Raw genomic sequence first — 21,983 nt, 5'->3', positions numbered from 1 at the left:
GATGCACCAAGTGGCACTTTATCTCTAAGGTGCTTCTGCCACCACCGGCTGCTCCTCTGGACAGGCCTCTGGTCACCCAGCCCCCTGCCGGCCCCCGAGAGCCTGTCCCCGTTTCCTCGTCCCTCCGGGGAGGGGCGCTCCAGCCTGTCCGGCGGGGTTTTTGCGGGCCCCTTGGGTGGTCAGAGCCCTCGCTTCGAAGCGGAGAGAGAAACCGCACTTGGGCACAGCGAACCCGAGAAGGAGCTGATGGAATTTAATCAGATGCCTGAGGGGGACACCTAAATTTAGTCAAATTATTATTAGCGTTCATCCCATTTTTGAGTCGCCTGGGGGGAACGTCACCAGGAACACTGGGAAGCCACCAGCCAGCCTGGGTTGTGACAACTCTGTTTCTACAGAGCCTAGGGACGTGTCAGGGACCTGGGGGTCCCGTCAACCACGCCCCTGCCACCAGTGGTGGCCACTCGGGAGCCGGAGGGGGCCGGGAGGGGCTGGCACCCACGGTGGGGTCAGGCAGACCCGAGGGTGTCCTGCATTTGGCGGTAAGAAACTTGCAGGGGACCACAGTGGACCTGGGCCTCGTCCACTGGTCCTTGGCGGTCCATGCCGGTCCGCACCGGTCCCCACCGGTCGGCACCCGTCCCCACGAATCCGGCTCCTAGTTGCTTAGTTCCCTCCCTTGGCCTCGCTCTCTGCTGGCCCTGTAGACAGGGCGGGCTTTTCGATGGCTGTGAAGGTCCCCAAAAGGCGTGTGGAGGAGGAGGACAGAGGCCCTTCCCGCTCCCGGTAACCCCCCGCCGGGACAGGGGCCCATCAGACTGTGGGGTAGCCGTTCAGCGCTGGTGGTCCACGCCAGGTGTTTCTGCAGAAAAACCACACGGGCAACGTGGCGCCTCTTCAGTGGGCGGACGACCCCCCCCCCCCCCCAGGCCGAGCTGCCTCCCGCCAAACAGCCCCGGGGTGGCCATGCGTTGTGCCGGCCCCCCGGGAAGCCCACCGGTGGCTCTCACCCAGGCGTCCCCTCTCCGCCCTGCCCGCCCACCCGCCTCTTCCTTCTCCGGGGCTGAGGTTGCCGCTTCCCCATCCGGAGGCTCACGTGACCAGCTGGAGCAGGTCACTCACCGGGTTGGGGCTCGCCCTGGGGAGCCCCGAGTTGGTAACCTCAGCCGGGCGTTGCGGGCAGGTGTGAACCTACCACGCACCCGCCCGCTGGCCCTGGCTTCCTCTGCCAGGCCAGGGAGTCACCAGGGCGGCTCACGGGAGGGCCGGCCTCTGTCCGGGGCCCACTCTGGCCCGAACGGGGGCTGCTCCTCATTCTTTCTCTTGGTCCCACGACGCCTCCCAGGTCCGCCCGAGAACGGGCCAGGCACGCACAGCTAGGGAGAGCACCTCCCTTTAGAAATACCCCTTCGTATGTGCGTGGAATTCCTGTGACATCTGGGGGAAGGTGCAGGTCGGCTCTGGCTCCCCCTGGGTCCGGAAGGCTCTCTTAGCGGGGGTCTTCTCGGCGGCGGGGCGGTTGGAGGACGCGGCCGGCCGGGAATGGAGCGGAGCGGAGGGCTCTTGGTGGCCCGGATCCGCAGCAGCTAGGCGTGGTCTCTAGGCTGCCGGTGCTATTAATTATTTTGCTTTATTTATTAGACGTGCGCGGCATCCCTCAGCCTCCAAGCATATTTGCACACGCCTTCAGGGAAAAAGAGAAACAAATGATCCCTGCCGTCAGAGTCTCCAGCCCGTAATGAATGGCGCCCGGTGATCTTGTTAAGGCGGGAGAGCCGCGGCCTCCGGGGGCAGCCAGAACCTACCTGCTCAGCAGCTAGAAACCCGTGAGAGGCAGCCGCGCGGAGACCCGGGAACGCAGCCCGGCTGCTCAAGTAAAACCGCTCTTCCTTTTACTCAGAAATCCGACCACGTCGTTCTCTTTGAGGCAGGAAAAAAAAAGTGAAAATAAAAACAGCGCCCAGAGGATGCGGGGGCCTCTCCTCCCGCAGGCGGAGCGTTCTCGCGCGCCCCGCACCCTCCCCGCGCGGCAGAGAAGCCGGGGCTGGCCTGGTTATCTTTTCCTAAATTGTGTGGGTAATAAACCTGAATAATGTGCCTGCTCTCTTCCTCCCGTGATTTACACCTTCCATAATTAGCGCTGTGCGAGCTCCCGCGGCGTCAGGGACGTGTGGCCGAGCCGATCGCCGGGTGGGGCGCTGTCCCCCGCGCTCGGCACAGCGCCGGGCTGCAGGCGGGGAGAGCTGTGATTTATGCCCTGCTCCGCGCGGCCGCCCGCCTGCACCCGCGGCTGATGACACCTCCGAGCTCCGCAACCGCAGGTTTTGGGGGCTGGGATGACGGAGTCTTGGGGGCCTTTGCCCTGACCACTCCATTCGAGGTCTCGGAAAGCGTGTAACACGCACATTGTTGGTGAAAAGGGCTCCACGGCCCAGGCTTAGCGCCCTGGCCGGGCTCACTGACTGCGTGCGCCCCTGGTGCTCCGAGAGCCAGCCCGCCCGGACCTCCGCCCCGCGGTCCGCGGGAAGCAGGCCGCGTCCAGCCCAGCGGGCGGGTTGGTCCAGCGCTGCGTGCGTGCGCGCACACGCGCGCCGTTCATTCCGGCAGCCGCGACTGCAGTTTTACTTGGACCCGTCAGCTTAGTAGCGTTTCAGAAACCACTGGGGTTTGAGCGCCGGAGGAGGTCCCGGAAGTGGAGCCCATCACCTCCCTCGCACAGACAGAAGTGACCCCGTCATCCACCTGCGTCCCTGCGGGGCGAGAGTACAGACACGGCCGTGGCACCCTCCCTCCCTCCCTGGGGAGGGCGTGCCCATCCGCTGGCAGCACAGATGCTGGGGAAGGGCTCAGGGTGGGGGTGAGGTGTGGGGAAGGGGGGTGCTCCCTGTCGGTGGAAGTCAGAGACCCAGAGGTGGAGGCCACAGCCCCACCCCATCTTCCTCCTCTACTTAACAAGGCCCCGGAGAGGTCCCCTGGGTCAGGGTGCAGGGAACATGGGCTGGGACAGGGACTCCCTGAAGTCCCATGTCCTCCGACCCCTCGCTCAGGGAGGGCTCGGCGGGGCCCAGAGGTAAGAGCAGAGGGGGCAGGGGAGGTGACGGACGGGGACACGCCAGAGCTGAGGGCCAGGGGGTGGCCGGGGTCGGGAGCAGCGGGGACTCTGGAGCCTGACGTGCCAGGAGTGACGGGGGTGACGGGCGCGTTGGAAGGCCCAGGACGTCTCCCCAGGGACTGACTGTCCAGTAGCCAAGGGTGATGGCCGGGTTGACCAGGCCGGTCCTGCTCTGCTCTGCTCTGCCAGGTCCCTGCACGTGTCCCCTCCCCTGGGCACCCCCTTGCACGGATGCAGACTGAGGCCCAGCCGAGGTGGGGAACCCTCGGAAGCAGCACCAGCCGGGGGCGGGGCGCAGCCGCCCGTGCCCTGTGCTGAAGGTGCAGACACCCCCCATCCGTGCCCGATGGGTCATTTGTGCTTCAGGTACTGAAACACCCAAGTGCGTGTCACCGCGACCTGTCTTCCCGTGGTGGCCTTCTCTCTTCCTGTATCCGTACGAGGTATCGAAAGGCATCATATTCGAAACATATCCGTGCGCTGCGGTGGGTCCCACTTGCATCTCTCTCACACCCGGTGAGGTCATGTCTGTCCGCCACCTGGTTTGGTGAAGCGTCTTTTCAAATCTGTCGCCGGTTTTTAGATCACGTTCTTGGTTTCCTCGCTGCTGAGATCGGAATGTCCTTCCTTCCTCTGTCCCGGACGCAGGCTCCCCACCAGAGGCGCTTCTCGAACATCTTTTCCCGCTCCGTGTGTGGCTCGTCTTTCTGTTTCCTTACCGGCGTCTTTGGAGGACAGGAGTTTTCCATTTCCCCCAAGGCCAGATCACCCAGCCGATCGGTTCTCTCCTTTTCCGGGCCACCCTTTTGGTGTTGCGCCTAAGAAAGCTCAGTCTAACAGCGCCGCTGGAGGGGAGGGGCTCCCGTGCGTTCCACGGACACGCGTCCGCTACCGGGCGTGCGCGCACACGTGGGGAGGGTCGGCGTCTCCCCGGCCCTGCTCCCCGCCTTCGTTTCCTCGCCGCTCTGTTTCCAAGACGAGCGTTTTCCTCTTCCTGCTTAGCTCATTCATCATTTCTTTCATGGTCTGCGCTTTTTGTGTTGTAGGGAATCTGGGCCTCTTCTAAGGTCAACAAGTTTTTTTGCTTGCGGATTCTTTCAGAATGCGTGGCTTCGGTATCCCATCGAGGTCTGCGATCCAGGTCATTTCTGTGTATAACGTGGGGGGGGGGGGTTACTGTTCCCCACGCAGACACCCGGCCACTGGAACACCATCACGGGAAACCGCCCTTTCTCCGCTGTGTCTTTGTCCATAACCAGCTGTTCGTATTTGTCTGTTTCTGGGCTCTCCGTTCGGTTCCATTGATTTAAAAGTCTTACCTTTTTTTACCAACACCAAGCAGCCTTGTCACTGAAGGTATGTAATGTCCCGAAATCAAGTACATCCTCCAACTTTCCTCCTTTTAAAAAACATTTGCATTGCTTACTCTGGGAAATTTTCATCCACATATGAATTTTGGAGTCTGCTGGTCAGTCTTGACTCCCTGCCCCGAGGCCTGCCGGCATTCTGAGGGGACCCTGTGTCCAATACTCAGATGCTCTGGGCAAGACCACCCTGCTCCCCGCGTCGGCCGCTGGGCTCCGGGGACGCGGTGCCGGCTCCGGCCGCTTGGGCTCCCTTTCATTGCTCTCTGCCAGGAACTGTGCTTCTCTATAGAAAGGTCTTGGGTGTCATATGTCACACTTATTTCTAAGGATTTCATGTAGGGTTGTTTTTTTTTTTTTTGCTACCATAATGAAATTTAAAAATGTTATCACATTTCCCAGTTGTGTGCTGTTAGTCCTTTAAAATACCACTGACGTTTGCACATTACCCTGTGGTCCTGCAGTCTGGCTGAATGCATGCATTTGCTCCAGGGGGTGTCCTGTGAGCTCCCTGGGGTTTCTCCCGTGGACAGTGACATCGCGCTGTTTACAGAGGGACGGTTTCACCTCTTCTCCCCCAACCTGCACGCATTTCATTTCCTGTTCTTGCCCTCCACGGCTCATCACGAGCGGCCTCAGGGAGGGCGGCCGTCCTCGCCTCCTCCCGACGCAGAGGGAAGCTGCTCAGTGCCCCCCCCCCCCCCACGGAGCACGTGGGAACTGGAGCGTGTTTGTGGGCACCCTTTATGGGTTCGAGGGGCTCCCTTCTTTCTCACCAGCTGACTGTTGTTATCATGAATGAGTGTCAGGCGCTTTGTCTGCAGCAAATCGTGCGTATTTTTCATGGACAAACCTGGTTATTTTCCTGGGATCAATACCTAGACATGAAAGTAAAGGGTCAAAATGTATAATAAGCATTTTAAGCCTTTTTTAAAAGAAACTTTATTTTTTAAATTTTATTTATTTATTTTTAGGGAGAGGGGAAGGGAGGGAGAGAGAGAAATATCAATGTGTAGTTGACTCTCACCTGGCCCCCCACTGGGGACCTGGCCCACAACCAAGGTGTGTGCCCTGACTGGGAATCAAACCTGCGACGCTTTGGTTCACGATTTTGTGATTTTTAAAGTCACCGCCAGGATCACGGGTCTCCCCCAAAGTGGTACGTGGTTTCCGTCCCCGTCTGTCGCCCTTCTCTGGACGCGGAGGCCTCCCTGGTTGTTGGGGTCTAGTCTGCAGGGGTTGGCTCTGCTCGTCCTTGTCCCTTTCTCTGTCGGGCACCCGTCTTCCTCTCTTTGAGCTGCATATACTTTTTTCACACTGAGGACATCAATCCTTGCCATCTCTGTGTTCTTTCACTTTTGTTTCCTTTGAACAGACGTGACTCTTTCGGAGCAGTTTCGGGTTCACAGCAAAACCGAGCAGAGGGTGCAGACTTCCCACGCCCTCCCGCCCCCACACCTGCACAGCCTCCCCCCACCCCCCGCCCCCCAGGTGGTGCATGCGCGGCCGTGAACGCACCTTCATCCGTACGGCACCGTCACCCCGAGCCCCCGGTGGGCACTGGGCTCAGGCCGGTGCTGTGCATGCTGTGGGTGTGGAGAAATGCGGGGGGACATGGCCCCACCACTGCAGGGTCACACGGGGGGGGGTCTCAGGGCCCTACGCACCCTCTGCGCTGCACCTGCTCCCCCCCCCAGCCCCCACACGCCTGCAGGCACCCGTCTTTCCTGCCCCCACAGCTTCGCCTTTCCCAGAGCGTCAGGCGGAGTGCGCACCCTCCCCAGACCCGCTGCCTTCACCTGGGCGTGCGCGTTTAAAGTTCCTCCCGAGTCTTTTCGGGGCTTGGCGGCTCAGCTCCTTCCGGCGCTGAGCAGGGAAGTCTGTCGTCTGGGTGTGCCATGGCTGGCCTCGCCACTCGCCTGCAGACGGGCATCTTGGTTGCTTCCAAGTTCTGGCAGTTATGAGGGGCCACCAAAGGGTGACATTGTTTCCATCCCGTCTCCCCAACCCCCACCCACCATGCCTCGGGCACCCAGCACCACCCTCCAACACCAGCACGCCCTTCCCAGCACACTGTGCCTGCTGGCCCCCAAGGGCAGGCCAGGGGTTCCAGAAACTGGATCCAGGACGGAGACTCACTCGGACAGACTCGTGATGGGAAGACCCCTATTCCAAGGCTGTGGCTGGGAGGACTGGTCCCTGGTCCCTGGTCCCTGGCGGGGAAGGAGCTCCAGAGAGACAGAGAGAGGGAGAGACAGAGAGACAGCAGGAAGTCTGCTTGAGCCCCAGTCCAGCTCCTCAGGGGGAAGTCATTTGCATGAGTGAATCGATTGCTAATTTAACTGAGGCCACCGTCTGGGGTTTGCCACCGGAGTTCTGTCCACTTATTGTTCAGCTGACTCAAAAGTCTCAGGACGAAGAAAAATGAATTGATACATTGGGTTATTTGCAAATGTTAAAATCTGGCCCCAAAGTCTCTCCGACCTTGAGAACCACAACTCGGTCACTTTGGAGGTGTCTTCCTCCCCACTCCGGCTTTCTCTGAAAGCAGACACTGCCTACGTGTACCAGCTATCTATTGCTGCGTAACAAGCGACTTCAAATGTTGCAGCTTAAAGCAACCACCTTTTATTTGCCGGCGGATCTGCTGTTGTGCCGGGTGCTTGCTCAGGCTCCTGGAGCGGCCGGGGGCCGGGGGGCCGGGGGCGGAGGGTCTGAGACGGCCTCTGTCCAGGCTGCAGGGGCTCCGATGCCGACTGGCCGCTGAGTCTCTCCCGGCGTCTGCGGATGCCGGCTTCTTGAGGCCGCCCTGGGGCTCACAGAATGTCCCTCACACCACGGCCACTGCCCGGCCCGCCTGGATTCGCCAGCGCACAGGCGGACCGCACGCTGGACCTGGTTGAGTTGCAAGGACTCTGTGGCCGGTTCTGGTCCCCGAGCCTGGGCCGGGCTCCGGGCCGGCCCCCGCGCCGGTTCCGAGGGAGGGAGAACTGGGCTGCTCCGTCTCCCGTACTGGTGCCGGCTTGCCCTTCTGTTTCCGTTGCTGCGTTTCGGTGACCCTCAGAAGAGGACAAAAACCCGGAAACACGCCGCGTTTTTAAGTTTCGCATCTTGTAGCTTTAACTACAAAGCATTTTTCTTGCAGCGCGTCCGGAGTTATTACCTACATAAACCATCCTTTTAACTTTCATGCGCCACACATAATAATTCCATGGACACACCAGATTGCATGCAGCACGTGTGACTATTTCTAACACCAAATCGCTCCACATGTGGAAAAAGATTTAAAAAAAATTGAAACTGCATATATTTCCATTTTCCTGAAGTTTTATTTTCTTATGATTTTTTTTCCTCTAACTCCAAGATCCTCAGAGGTTTACGTTTCCATCCCAGGCATGGGTCTCGAACGCCTGCCTGTACTAGGAGCCCGGGGGTGGGGGTGGCACCAAGATATGGCCCTGACCCCGAGGCAGCCGGTCCTGAGGGGCACACGGGTCATCCTCCTAGAGGGCCCAGCTGGCCGAGCAGCCACCCGGCATGACAGGTCGTGGGAGCGGACAACCGAGGTGCCGTCAGCTTTGCGCCGGGGTGAACCTGGGGAAACCAGGCCGCAGGTCCCCGACACGGTGTCCTGAATGAATTCATCAGTCAATTAATTCATGTAAATAATTTCCCCCTAAGGAGCTGGGAAGGGCTTAAGCAGCCTTCTGCCTGCAGGCAAGTTGCTGCAGGGAGGCGTGTGGGGGGCCGTTGCTCTGTCTCTCTGTCTCTCCCGGGCTCCTTCCCCACCAGGGGCCAGGGGCCAGGGGCCAGGGACCAGTCCCCCCGGCCACGGCCTCAGACCAGGGGTTTTCGCCCAGGCCTGTCTGAGGGAGTCTCCGTCCTGGATCCGGTTTCTGGAACCCCAGGCCTGCCCCACGGGGGCGCGCAGGCACTGCCTGCTGGGAAGGGGGTGCCGGCCTTGGAGGGTGGTGCTGGGTGCTCGAGGAGTGGTGGGGGCGGGGGCTGGGGGGAGAGGCTGGAAATAATGCCACCCTTTGAGGGCCCCTCTCCAGCTGGGTTTGGAGGTGAGCCCAGCACGGGCCAGCCGGTGGGAAACACGCTGAGCACGGGCCCCCCGGCCGCCACCACCAAGGCCTCGCCGTGCAGCGAGCGGATCACAAAACTCCGTGTGACGCGGCCTGGTGGGGGGCCGTCCTCAGACCGACCTGCAGCTTGCCTCGTTTTGCACAGTGATCCCCTGGCGAAGCCCGGGCAGGGTCCCTGAGGGAAGGCAGTGAGCCCCTCCCTCGGCCTTTTGGGGCGTGTTCGCCCTGCAGCCGCCGTGGTTCAGCTGATCTGCCGACCTTCCCGCCCGACTCCCTGTCCGCCCGCCCCCAGTCTCTTTCCTCCGCCAGCCCGGGCGCCCTCGGGGTGCGGCTGGGCCCACACCTCGAGGCAGGGCGGGAAGAAAAGCCGCCCGGGCCCGCACGCCGGGCCTGGTGTTGTTCCAGAAGCTGCTGCTGGGACCCTAGACAGGCGGCCTCTGCCGGCCGGGACGTCCCCGAGTTGTGAGGGACGGCGCGCAGGCGACCCGGGCGCAGCTTCATGCAGAGACGTGGTGCCCACAGGGGCGGAGGGGCCTGGGGTCCGTCCCCTCCGGCACTGTCGCTCTGGGCGGAGACAGGACAGCAAGGCACGGGGACAGCAGCCCTGTCTCCTCAGACGCTGGGCTGCCGTCCCCCGTGGGAGATTGCCTTCGCTCTGACCGAGGTTCACGAACTCCCGAGAGACCACACTCAGCCTGTGGTGTGGCCGAACCCACATAATAAAGCAGGCTACATCCGGGGCTCTGAACGGATCTGTGCATCTTCTAATTAACGCAGGATAAATGGGGTTGTGTTGCTGAACTTCAGAGTTAGGAGCCACAAGATAATGCTGGTGAGGGCATGGGCCACAGAGCTGGGGTTCAAATCCCAGCTCCACCACCTGCTGGCTGTGTGACCTTGGGGAAGTTCCTCAGCCTCTCTGGACCTCGGTTCCTGTTTTGTGCAGTGTGTGTGTGTGTGGGGGGGTAACACTATTCATTTCCTACGGTTATTGTGAGGACGGCCACAGCACATGAGGAGTGGCTGACCCAGGGCCAGGCCCATACTGAGTGTTTAATACATGTTCACTATTAGCATGAATAGTATTAATACCCCAAACGTTTCCTAACTGAACCAGTGTTTTCTCAGGGATGCAGGGAGCCAGCTGGCGCCCTCACAGAAGCCCTGTGCTGTCTGAGACGGCCAGGAAAAGGCCCCAAGGGCAGGGGGCCACAGTGGCCACTCCACAGCCCTCTAGTCGACACAACATCCAGTTATTTTCCTCACTTTGCAAAGGGGGAAACAAAGGTTCAGAGAGGCTTGGCAACTCGCCTAAGGTCACACAGCAAAGACTGGTCAGCATGAGCTTACTGTCACGAGGCGGAACGGGATTGGACCGCCCGTGAACGCCGCCGCTGGGTGTGACTCGTGCGCGGTCATTGGCGGGTGCCTGGCCGTGTCTGTGAGCGCCTGAGCCTGGCGGGCGTGTTTCGACGGCCGCCTCGCGCCCCCCCCCCCCGCCCCTCCCCCTGGGCCTCGAGGACAGAGACACAGGCGGCCATCCCACGACCTGCTCCCCCAGCTCCCCCTCCAGCGTGGACGCCCAGCTGCAGTTCCCGGACGGCAGCGGCCTCCTGCAGGCGCCGCGCTGGGACGAGCCGCAGCGGGCGCGCGCCCTGGAGCAGATCTGCGGCGTCTTCCGCGTGGACCTGGGGCATATGCACTCCCTGCGCCTCTTCTTCAGGTGAGAGCCGGCGGCCCGCGGCAGGCGGGCCTGGGCGCGGCGGGCCCGTGGGCAGTGGCCCTGGGCGGGGGGGGGTGCTGGCATCATGATGTCATCAGCAGCGGGACCCACGGCGGCAGCCGCACAGGAAGTGGGTCGGGGTGGCTCCCAAACTCATGCATCCGCCGTCGGTCAGGGTGGCGATGGCCAGCTTTTGTTTGGGACCCTGGCGGGAGGGGTGGGGGGACCAGCCCACCCGGCGGTCGCTTCAGGCTGCCCCACCTCCCACCCAGCTGCTCTGGGCTTTCTGGGGGGAGGCGCCCTTTCTTCTGGGATGTCCCTGTGACTGTCCTGCCCGCCCGGTAGCCGCCTCAGATCCCTCCTGAGAGGCAGGGCGGCCCGGCCACAAGATGGCACCAAGCACAGACCTTCAGCAGAAGCGGGAGTGTCACCCCAGCGGGTTTGCACACCCAGAGCGGCACTGGGGCCTCTCAGGCCAGGGCTGCCAAGGTCAGCTGGTGGCCCTGGCTGGCGGTGATTTCCCAGGAGGTCCCCCAGGGGGCCACCCAGGCCTGCTGGAGGGAGCTCGGGAGGAGGCTGGCTGGCTGGCTGCCTGCCGCCCACCTGGATTCAACATCTGATTCCGCGGACAGAATCCGCCCTGCCCCACCCCCCACTCCCGAAGAGAAGGGGCTGCACATGAGACCTCTCTCGGGCTGGCCCCCTGGGGAGCTAACGAGGCCAGCCCTGCGTCCCTGCCTCCCCAGCAGGGAGCGAGCTGTTTTGCCTTCGTCAGCAAAGGGGTGCTGGCCTCTGCGGGGGCCGGACTCGGTCCCCCTCTCGGGCCAGCAGCCAAACGCCACAGGGACTTCCTGTTTCCTGCCTCTGAGGTCGGTGATAGTGGCCTCTGATTAGACTTGGAAATAAAAGCCCGTGTTTACACGTCCACCCCTTCTCCTCCCCCCTCTGCGATGGCCGCCCAGCGACGAGGCCTGCACCAGCGGCCAGCTGGTGGTGGCCAGCCGGGAGAGCCAGTACAAGGTGCTGCACTTCCACCGCGGCGGCCTGGACAAGCTGGCGGACGTGTTCCAGCAGTGGAAGTACTGCGCCGAGACCCACCTCCGAGACCAGGTAGGCGCCGAGGCCCCGCCCACCTCCGGCAGGGTCCGCGCTCCCTGCTCCCGCCCGAGGCCTGGCGGTGGGCTGCGACCCACCGAGGGTGCCGGGGGCCGATGGGGCAGCCGCTCCGGGTTGGAAACAAGTGCCCAGGGCTGCCTGTGATGCCAGCGCCTTGCGCTCGGAAAGTCCTGTTTTGACAAGGCTTCCCGCCATATTTTGCTCAGGCTCCATACGAATGTAATAAGCGCTCTTTAATTATCTGTTTAAGATGCTGTATGTGCTTATTAGAAATGGGGCCGGCTGGAAAACCCCCCCTCCTTCCCACCGAGCCTCCTGCTGGCTTCCCTTATTACAGTAGCCTGGCTTTTCCCGACACCGAACAACCTTTGATTTCTGAATTAAATGTCAGCTGCAGTTTTGCCCTGGATTCGTGACTGCCCGTGGAGACAGCCTGACAGGCGGGCTCCGCGCCCGCCGAACAGCGACCCCTTTGTACGCGGCCAATCACATGTAATTTATTGCAGGCCCTTCCGGCAGAGACAGAGGGAAGTTGGGCCCAACGAGGCATTAATTCCATTTTGCGGCTGGGGGTCGAGGGAGAGTGGGGGGCGGGGGCAGGCGGTGGGTGGGAGCCAGCCAGCCAGGGAGCCAGGCGGGGGCCGGGGAAGCAACGTGTGGAAGATGAAGGTATTTTCATTTTAATTGCGTGTGATGACGGCTGCCACCCAGGGGTTTGCGTGCAAGGGAGAGGCCCCTCTCTCCCTTCAGGAGAATGGGAGCGGCTTTCCCAGCGCCCCCCTCCTCCCCCAAGAGCATCGCGGGCCTGGCCCCCCGGGGTTGCGCACTCATCTCTCCCCTGCCCCCCTGTCCAGCAGGTCGCCGACGAGAAGACGTGCATGAAGTTCTCCATCCGACGCCCCAAACTGCCCTCCTCCGAGACGCACCCCGAGGAGAGCATGTACCGCAGGCTGGACGTCTCCGCCTGGCTGCGCCACCTGAACGAGCTGGGCCAGGTGGAGGAAGAGTACAAGCTACGCAAGGTGAGGCCGCCCGCAGGGTGGAGCCGGGCCCGGGGGCGGGGCCACCTCGGCGGGGCGGGGCCACCTGGGCGGGGCTGGTCCCCTCCCTTGCGGAGCACGCCCGAGGTAGCAATCCCAGCCTCCTTCGCCTTCGCGGGGTGCGGGGGTCCCGCCTCCGCCCGTCTGGAAGAGCGCGCGGTGAAATGCAGCCCGTCCAAACCCGCGGATTAGGCCGTGACGTGGGAACCACACGTTCCCCGAGCGCCACCCCGGGGGGGCATTGACATTGAAATGAGCCTGGCTGCGTCCTGTATGGGAATGGAGGGCCCGCACTTTCCCCTTCCAAACAAGTGCAAATTGCGGCCGCCGAATCAAGGCATCAGTTGTCAGAAGGCGCAGCCAAGCCACGAAAACACCGCCCTCCCGGGCTGGGGGGGCGCTCGGAGCGGCCCTCTGCCGGCCCCTCCCCAACCGCGGCCGCTTCCTCCAGGCCATTTTCTTCGGCGGCATTGATGTGTCGATCCGGGGGGAGGTCTGGCCCTTCCTGCTGCGGTATTACAGCCACGAGTCCACGTCGGAGGAGAGAGAGGCGCTGCGGGCGCAGAAGCGGAGGGAGTACGCCGAGATCCAGCAGAAAAGGTAGCCGCCCGAGCGCGGGGGAGGGGCCCTCGGAAAGGCGACGGGAGGGGCAAGTCAGCGTCGACGGGTTCTGCGAGCCGTCCCCACCGTCTCTTTCCAGAATGTTCTCCCCAGACCGTGATTGCCGTCATTAGCCCAGGCCCCCTTTGGCTCACATGTCACAGTTTTAGCATTCTTTTCAGCAGAATTGGCCAGGCGCTGGGGGGTTGGGGGGCGGGGTTGGGGGCAGCTCAGGGGCCCAGCGGAAGCCAGGACGGCTGAGGTCCATCTGGGCCTGGTAAGTCCCTGGGCTGCGGTCAGCTCCCCTCTTGGGGCCACGCTTGTGCTGGGCATTGCCTTGGGGACTCCTACCCCTTCCCCGGAGTCAGCAGGGAGACCAGAGGGAGGGTCCCCAGTTCCCATCCAGGGTGGGGGTGGGGAGGGAGGGAGTGCGCGTGCCAGTCGCTGACCCCGGTGGGCGCCGGCGGCGGGCGCAGGCTCTCCATGGCCCCGGAAGAGCACAGGGCGTTCTGGCGGAACGTGCAGTTCACGGTGGACAAGGACGTGGTGCGGACGGATCGCAGCAACCAGTTCTTCCGCGGCGAAGGCAATCCCAACGTGGAGCGCATGAGGTGCGCCCCCCCCCCGCCACCCCGTACCCCTCCGGCCTCGGGTGACCCTTTGGGAGAGGATGCTTGACTGCAGCTCCTGAGCAGGGAGGGGATTCGTACAGTCACCCCAGAGGCCGAGAATCTTTAGGTACTTTAGACGGCTTCCCCCAGCCCCCGCGGCCATAGTGTCCTGGGGAAGCCCGCAGGTCTCTCCCAAGGGTGCCGGCAAAGCCACCACCCCCTGGGCGTCCACCTGGGCCTTGCTTGGCCTTGCTGGGCTCACAAGAACTAGGGCAGAGCCTGCCTGAGTGTCCCCCAGTGGGTGGTCCTCCGGGCGATAAAGCCACACCACGCGGGGGCCGGCATCTCTGACATTCTGCTGCTGCCTGACAAATAATTGCACAAAATTAGCAGCCCATAAAAATGTGCCTGCCGACCCCCCCTTTGTCACAGGCAGCCGACCGTTAAGGAAATCAGTCCTGCGCTCTCCCCGCCTCCCCCCACTCACTCGAGGCCGGCCGGTGAGTGGCTAATTGCAGGCCGTTACCCTTCCTGAGGCTTGGAGACGGTGCCCCTGGGGTCGAGGCGAAGGACAGGGGTTTGGGCAGCCTGGGGTCTCCAGCCCGGGGTTCTGTGGGCCCCAGGCAACATGCCACTGTCAGGACAGCGAGGGTGGGTGTGTCGTGGTCACCCTCACGGACCACCTGCTCTCTGGGCCGCGCCGCCAGGAGGATCCTGTTGAACTACGCGGTGTACAACCCGGCCATCGGCTACTCCCAGGGCATGTCGGACCTGGTGGCGCCCATCCTGGCCGAGGTCCTGGACGAATCGGACACCTTCTGGTGCTTTGTGGGCCTGATGCAGAACACGATCTTCGTCAGCTCCCCTCGGGATGAGGACATGGAGAAGCAGCTGGTGAGGCTGCCTTTGGGGACGTGCGTGGGGTGGTCTTGTCGGCTGCGTGCAGCGTGGCTGCTGTGGGTCAGCAGGAAAGCCGGGGGCGGGTGCCGTTGATGGGGTGCGGGGGCTTAGCCGGGGGCCTCTGGGGAAGGGCCGCCTGCTGCTCCCCGGTCCCAGGGTGCCTGCTCTCACCCCCCACCCCACATTCCCAGCAGGCTCAGAGGCTGGGCGGCACGGGGCCCTCCCTGGTGGCTCTCACCTGCACGCGGCAGCCCAGCCCCGGGTCCCCAGGGCTCCTGAAGCCACCCTGAGGCCCACTGGACAGTGGTCACACACTCCCTCCCAAGGGCACCGGCCTTCCCTGCAGAGCCCGGGCAGTGGCCTTTGCTCCACGGCCTCCTGTGACCCGCACAGGGCAGGCAGCACTGGATGCTGGGGGTGGGGGGCAGGCAAAGCCCGAGAAGGCACCTGGGGGTTCCAAGTCCTCGCCGCTGGCAGGAACTGGGGTACGGCCTTGGCTCCCCAGTTGTGGAGAGAGCGGACAGGGAGGGGAGGGTGCTGGGAGCCAGAGGGGGTGGGGTGGGGGATACCGATGGGGAGTAAGGCAGGTGGGCAGGTCGACTCCACTGCGCAGGGGTCAGGCCCCTGATGCGGCCGAGACTTGGCTGCCCAGCGAGTCCTGGGCAGTGGCCCTGCGTCGCCAGGTCACGTTGGGCCATGGGTGTCGCGAGCAGTGGGGCTCGGGTGACCTGTCAAGTGCCCATTGGGGGCCACTGAACTCTGCGCCTGGGAGAGGAGGACAGAGCAGAGGGTCTGAGCCAGGGTGGCTGGGAGCAGGGGGGTGTGGACAGGACGGCGAGGGCACATGGGTGGGGGCTAAGGGGCACCTGTGTGAGGAGGGCTCAGCCACATTTACGGGCCTGACCCTGCCGTGGGCCGAGGGTGGGAGAAAGTGCCCAGTGGGGATGGACCCGCAGGATCAGTTCCTGCCAGGCCCGTAGGCCGGGTCCTGTCTCTGGGGAGCGGGAGGAAGGGCTGCCTGTGTGGGAGGGGCCAGTGAGTCACTGAGCCCCGCCCCCAAGCCCTGCCGCTGTGATCCCGAGAGCCCGTGATGTGACGCCGGCCCGCCAGGCTCCCCTCTCTGCTACAGTGTGAGGTCAGGTTTCCGTGGAACCTGGGGAGCCAGTTACCGGGTCTGACGCCACTGGCCCCGGCGCACTTGGGAAGCACGTGGCCCCGTGACCTGTTAGCCACTGGAGACTGATTTTCCAGTGGCGCTGGCGAGGTCAGCGGCCCCAGCCAGACGCTGCTGCAAACAGCCATAATCACGTCCCACGTCCCGGGGTGGGGACCTCAAGGGCAGGACTGGCGTGTCCTGGGGCTCTGCTCTGTGTCAGCCCCAGGGCATGATGGGACTTCAAGGTCTGAGTGGAAGGCGGTCGGGCCCTGGGTTCCCAGGAAGGAGGGGGTGTCAGAATCAGCCCCACCCCCCAGGGTGGCTGCCGCCTGGGGGGGGGGGTCTTCCCAGCACAGAGCTCTGGTCAGCCGGCTGTCCACCTGGGCCACAGCACGGCCCCCGGCACGGTCTCCAGTCCGGGGTAAACGGGCAAAGGTGGGGGTGGGTTCGAAGTGAGCAGGTGCAGACACTGCCCCCAGTGGCCTGGTGCTTGGCGGCACTCGGGCGGTGTTCCAGGGCGGGGCGGTCGAGGAGGGCCCGGGGGCAGCGGCCCGGGCCCGGGGGGCTGACTCGGTGGGTCTGCTTCACCGCAGCTGTACCTGCGGGAGCTGCTGCGGCTGATGCACCCGCGCTTCTACCAGCACCTGGCCTCGCTGGGCGAGGACGGCCTGCAGATGCTGTTCTGCCACCGCTGGCTGCTGCTCTGCTTCAAGCGAGAGTTCCCCGAAGCCGAGGCGCTGCGCGTCTGGGAGGCCTGCTGGGCCCACTACCAGGTGAGCGGGCGCCGCCGAGGGGAGGGGCCGCCAGGACCGGGCCCCGGAGTGGGCGTCGCCATCCCTCGCCCCGCCTTCCTGGGGGGGCCGAGGGCCAGCGTAACCGTGCACCTCCTGGGGGGGGGGGCCCTCCGCTGAAAGCCCCAGGTGGGCCCCTCACGCTGCCGCCGCCCCCCCTCCGCCCCGCCGCGCTGGCTGCAGACCTGCAGCCCACCTCCCAAGGAGCTGACACCGAGGCGAGCCACCCGCTGGCCGCCCTCATTACTGCCTTCCGGCGCGCAGCTCGCCACTGTCACATCCAATCAGCGTGAAGGACATGTCCGGGGCCAGGCAGGCCCACCCCCGCAGCCCGGGAGGCTGGTGTCCGCGAGCGGGAGCAGGTGCCCACCCACCTTCTGCCCTCGGGACGGCTCGGGGAGAACGGGCCGCAGCCCCGCTTCCCCACCAGAGCGCCCAGGCCCCCCGCCACAGTCAGGGCGATTTCCCCCTGCGGCCCCCGGCGCTCAACGTCTCCCCGGCAAGTCCCCCGGGAGCCCAGTGCTGACCCTGTCACAGGGCTTTAACGCCCAAACGAGCGACGAGCTGACGATGCTGGAGGGTAGGCGAGTCCCTTCCCATCCGTCAGCCTTTAACACGGAACGGGTTTGACGTTTGACGCCTCGGGAGGGGCCGGGGCCCTCTCTGTGCGCCCCGCCCCCACTGCGGCTGCCCTCGCAGCTTGGACTCCACGACCCACGGGGACCGGTGGGGTGCCCGCCAGCTCCACCCGTAGGTTCGGGGCGATGCCCCCCCCACCCCGCCCCGTCAGGACCAGCTCCGGCCAGGGCGGTCCAGACCCGCCGCATGTTTTCCCCTGATCACGCCTGCTTCGCTCGGCCTCTCTGCCGCCAACGCGGCCGCCGGCCATGCATTCTGTTTGGGCTGATGTTATCAGTAAACCCTGAGCTCCACCCAAGAGGCGGGGCTGTTTCTCACCGAGACTCCCTCACCGTCCCCCAGTAAAAATTCCCAGGGGAGGCCCCCCATCCCCCCAGCCCCTGGGACATCTCTCTTGGCTTGAGGTACACCAATCAAGTTCACATCATTGTCAGACTTTGGACAAAATTTAGCCACATTGGCTCCTCTCTCTGATCCAATTAGGGTAGTGGGGGCACAACCCTTCATCAGGGGTGAGCTCCGGGTGGGGGTCACCTTCCGCAGTGCCTTTAACGGTTTAGGCGGTGACCCCCGAGAGAGAACGGCTCTGTGCTGAGCCTGTGCTGCTCGCTGGCCTCGGGGGCCAGACCGCCCGGGGCCGTGCCCCAGGCCCGCAGCTGGTCCTGCCCTGGTGTCCAGCCGGATTGTGGGCGAGTGGTGCCCTTTCCACTCCACCGTCCGTCCTCTCTGAGAGGGGCCGACACCCCCCTTCCTGGAACCCTCTGCTGTCTTCCCCCGCCCGCCGGAGTTCACGCAGCCGCAGGAGGCAGGCGCGATCTGAGCCCACAGGAGACGGTAGTGGGCAGTTCCGGGGACGGGCCGGCCGCCGGGGGGTGACCTCTCCGGGGCTCATGAGGCATCTGCGGCCGTGACGACAGCCCGCCCGCACCGCGGGCTCCACCTGGCCCGGTGTGGGTCCCTGGCCCGTCTGGCTGGGCAGTCGGCACCGGGAGACTAAACACGGGCTTCCCGGAGCTCCTCGTCCTTCCTCTGCTCCCGGAAACGCACTGGAATCAAAGCCCACACGCCCGCAGAGCGTCCGGGCCCGCGGAGCAGGCAGGATGCACCGGGGTCAAGATCAAGTGCAGGCTTCCTGCAGTGGGCCGGCATTGCCACTCCTCGGAGGAGGGGGGGGACCAGCAGGGGGCTGGGGGCTCGCTCCGTGAGGACCTTCCTCCCCCTTTCTCAGCAGCAAGCCTGAGAGTCATCCCTGGGCCGGGGGTGGGGGGGGACGATGGGCCTGAGTGTTTGGTGGGTGGCCGCCACAGGCCCCTTCTTACTGGCTCGTTGCCCCGGCCTCCACACCCGCTGTGGCTGAAGACTGTCACCTACGTCCGAACGAGCACCCGCCTGCCTTCAGAGGAAGGGTGTTCTGTGATCCCCAGACAGCGAGCACCCACAGGGCCCCCCAGGAGTGTCCCAGAAACGCATGGGAGGCCAGGGCCTATGTTGTCCCCTTGGGTGTCACAGTGGCCTGTGGGTGCTGACTGTCACGGGCCCTGGCACTGGCCCTTGCAGGCTGGGGAACTGAGGACAGACGAGGGCGTGTGGCCACGCCTGCACCCCCGAACTCGGCCCCGCCTGCAGCCAGGGCCCCCCATCCCGGCCCGGCCGGGCCAGGGGCCCGATCTGAACCCCGCCCCCCATGCCCCTCAGACGGATTACTTCCACCTCTTCATCTGCGTGGCCATCGTGGCCATCTATGGGGATGACGTCATCGAGCAGCAGCTGGCCACCGACCAGATGCTCCTGCACTTCGGAAACCTGGCCATGCACATGAACGGGGAGCTGGTGCTCCGCAAGGTGAGCGGCTGGCCCCGCCCCCGAACCGACAGGCCCCACCCCCTCAGTAGTAGAGCTCAGGCCCCACCTAGACCCCAGGCCCCAGGTGCAGGGAGCTCCCCACCTGGGCCCGGCCATCAGCACCGGTGGCCGTGGCCTGGGCCAGCCTGCAGGCTCCTCAGCACCATCGCCCACGTGGCCGTGCCCCTAGAGCCTCACTCCCCGCGGGACTGAACAGATGACCGGGGGCATTAGACCCGTTCCCCCCCGTGGGGCACCCCACACGCAGCCCAGAGCCAGGAAGGCAGAGGCAGGCTGGGGGGAGCCTGGGGCGCCCGCAGGTGGGAGCCATGGCTGCGCGTGCTCTTGGGCCGCCAGCTGTCCCCTCACTCTCCTCATGGCCCGTCCCCGGTCCTTTCTGTCCACAGGCGAGGAGTTTGCTCTACCAGTTCCGCCTCCTGCCCCGGGTCCCCTGCAGCCTGCACGACCTGTGTAAGCTGTGCGGGCCCGGCATGTGGGACAGCGGCTACATACCCGCCGTGGAGTGCACGGGCCACCACCTGGGGTCGGAGAGCTGTCCCTACGGGGGCACAGTGGAGCCGCCCTCGCCCAAGGCCCCCGGGGAATGCAAGAAGGGCCCGAAGACGCCCCGGGAAGGGTTTGCCTTCCGCAGATAGGTCGGGCCCCTGGCGCCAGATGAGGAGGGTCCAGGGGACCTCATCGCGGGTCCCGAGCATGTGGGAGGGGTGGGGATGGGCGTGGATGGGACGGGGGATGGTTGAAACGTGAGGAGAACACCTTCGGGCGACGTGAGGGGGACAACTTTCATACTGACGGCGGAAGCAGAGTCCGGGGGCGAGAGAAGGAAGTCCCGACAGCCACCCAGAGAAGAGCCGGCTCCGGGGAAACAGTGGGACCGGAACGCACAGCCCCTCCGCCCGGAGACGCAGTGGGCTGGCTCCTCGTGGCGCCCTCCTCCGATGCACCCCAGGGAGGCCCAGGGTGTCCCCCGACCCCGTTCACACACAGATGCGGGGCGCTGCCCAGCAGGGACAGGAAAAGCGGGTCCGGTTCACCCACCAGCGTCCGTGGATGCAGCAGCAAGGGGAGGGGTCCCCTCCAGCCCCAGACACTTCGGGGTGAGCTGGACACACCTCTCGGCCTGGCCTGGCTCCCCGCGCCAGCCAGCCATTTCCCGCAGCTTGTCCAGCGGGGGAGGCAGCCCCGATGTGAAGACACCTGCCCCCACAGGAAAAATGACGGACTGGTTTCAGGATAGGGAGGTGTGGTCCGTGGGGGGGGTGAGAAGCTGGGGGCTTCCACGCACGCGGTCCGTGCAGACATTGGACACCCTGGAGTGTGAAGCGAGCCACCTGCCCGTGAGCTGAGCCAAGAGGCGCTGGCAATGGTGGCTTCCTCCCGTGTTGAGGAATTTCTATGTGAGGTTCTTCGATGTTAAGGTCAACTTCACCAAATGTGGCAAACGGGGGGTTGGGGGCGCCGGATGGGTGAGGGGTGTGTGTACACGCGCGTGTGCAAAGCCCTCGAGAGAATCGGCACGTTGGGGGCTAGGGTTAGTGCAGTCGCAGACCGACCAGGACAGAGGCACTTGAAGGTGGTGAGGTGGTGGGATGCAGGGGGGACCACAGGAGAGACGCCCACGGTCCAGGCCCCTCCGCTTCCGGGGAGGAGGCAGGCCCCCCCAGCCAGCCCTCCCTCCTCCGTGAGGCTGGGACGTGGGCAGGCCAGGCCATGTGCATGGAACGCCACTTCCTGGACAGCTGGGAGTGAGGGCACCCGAACCCTCCAGCCGCTCTTCTGGGGAGGAGGCACCGTGACGTGAGGTCACGGGGCCACAGCCCCACCTGAGAGCTTCCCAGCCAGCGTTTCAGCGAGAAGGAGGAAGGTTCCCGCAGGAAGGGGGAAGGTTCCAGCAGGAAGGAGGAAGGTTCCAGCGGGAAGGAGGAAGGTTCCAGCAGGAAGGGGGAAGGTTCCAGCAGGAAGGAGGAAGGTTCCAGCAGGAAGGAGGAAGGTTCCAGCAGGAAGGGGGAAGGTTCCAGCAGGAAGGGGGAAGGTTCCCGCAGGAAGGAGGAAGGTTCCAGCAGGAAGGAGGAAGGTTCCAGCAGGAAGGGGGAAGGTTCCCGCAGGAAGGGGCAGTGAGCAGCCTCCTCTCCAACTCTGCGACCTGAGCCCAGGTCCGCCCCCAGGCAAACAGACTGGTCCTTCCAAGTTCCTGGTCCCTCCGCCCAAGAACCTTTTGGGGAGACCATCGTGGGTCCCCACCGGTGCCCAGACCTTGGGGTGCTGACCATGCTGGCCCGGCGGCAGGGGTCCCGGCTGGGCGGGGGTGGCCCTCTCCTCCACCTTGCCGCTGTTCCACACGGGTCCCCGATTCATGGTGGGGTTGGGTGACGTCAACGAGGCACCACACTTCTGGTGTTTCCCCTGGAAACCGCGTCCCCACGATCACGGCATCAGCCCCCCGGGGCCACAGCCGCGCTGCTGAGCAGCCCCAGCGCCTGGGGGCCTCACTCTGCATGCACCTGTCTGCCACGCGCATCTGGGGCCCGTGGGCTAGGCTGGGCCGCTGCCGTGTCGGGGGTCAGCCTGCTGTGGAGCCCCGGAGGGGTGCCCGCCAGAGTCGAGGTCAGACCCGGCTCTGCTCCGAGTCTCCGCACCTGTCCTGCCGGCTACCTTGGGCCGAGGCAGAGATGCGAGCCTCCCTGAGCCTCGGCGGAAGCCACGCCGGCTGCCGTCCCCCTGGCCAAAGTGAGCCACAAGGTGTGGGAACGGACCGTCCGTCTCCGTAGTGAGAGGGGCCGTGTGGCCACCCAGCAGGCCTGGGGATTCGGGAAGGGCAGAGGACACGAGGGGTCGATACAGCCTCGCCCTGTCAGGAGGTGGTGGCCCAAGTCACGATTTTGGACCGTGCCTTCTTCGGGGGCCAGGCTCCCCCTGGAGAGGAAGAGGCTGCCCTCCGACCCCAGGCTGAGGGTCCTGCGTTGCCGTGCAATCAATACCT

General features: G+C 64.5%; 1 protein-coding gene and 1 long non-coding RNA gene across 6 annotated transcripts in view; both read left to right on the top strand.

Moving 5' to 3' along the window:
- Positions 1 to 20,714, top strand: part of TBC1D16 (TBC1 domain family member 16) — a 55,935-nt gene extending 35,221 nt beyond the window's left edge. For 2 of the 5 annotated variants that reach the window (XM_028522011.2, XM_036034228.1), the window contains exons 4-12: positions 10,126 to 10,287; positions 11,250 to 11,397; positions 12,258 to 12,425; positions 12,895 to 13,043; positions 13,520 to 13,654; positions 14,362 to 14,548; positions 16,304 to 16,483; positions 18,836 to 18,982; positions 19,390 to 20,714. In XM_028522011.2, the coding sequence (XP_028377812.1) occupies positions 10,126 to 10,287; positions 11,250 to 11,397; positions 12,258 to 12,425; positions 12,895 to 13,043; positions 13,520 to 13,654; positions 14,362 to 14,548; positions 16,304 to 16,483; positions 18,836 to 18,982; positions 19,390 to 19,638 (1,525 nt within the window). In that variant the 3' untranslated portion in view covers positions 19,639 to 20,714. The remainder of the gene's footprint in view (positions 1 to 10,125; positions 10,288 to 11,249; positions 11,398 to 12,257; positions 12,426 to 12,894; positions 13,044 to 13,519; positions 13,655 to 14,361; positions 14,549 to 16,303; positions 16,484 to 18,835; positions 18,983 to 19,389) is intronic. The other 3 variants (XM_028522012.2, XM_036034229.1, XM_036034230.1) reach the window with 3 other exon arrangements.
- Positions 20,715 to 20,962: 248 nt separating this feature from the next.
- On the top strand, positions 20,963 to 21,335 carry LOC118502262. The gene is made up of 2 exons (XR_004904977.1): positions 20,963 to 21,014; positions 21,119 to 21,335. It is a non-coding gene; the product is annotated as an uncharacterized LOC118502262 (long non-coding RNA).
- Positions 21,336 to 21,983: the final 648 nt, after the last annotated feature.

Source organism: Phyllostomus discolor, chromosome 8, assembly GCF_004126475.2.
Source record: "Phyllostomus discolor isolate MPI-MPIP mPhyDis1 chromosome 8, mPhyDis1.pri.v3, whole genome shotgun sequence".
Lineage (NCBI taxonomy): Eukaryota > Metazoa > Chordata > Mammalia > Chiroptera > Phyllostomidae > Phyllostomus > Phyllostomus discolor.
This window is presented reverse-complemented; position numbering and strand designations above follow the sequence as displayed.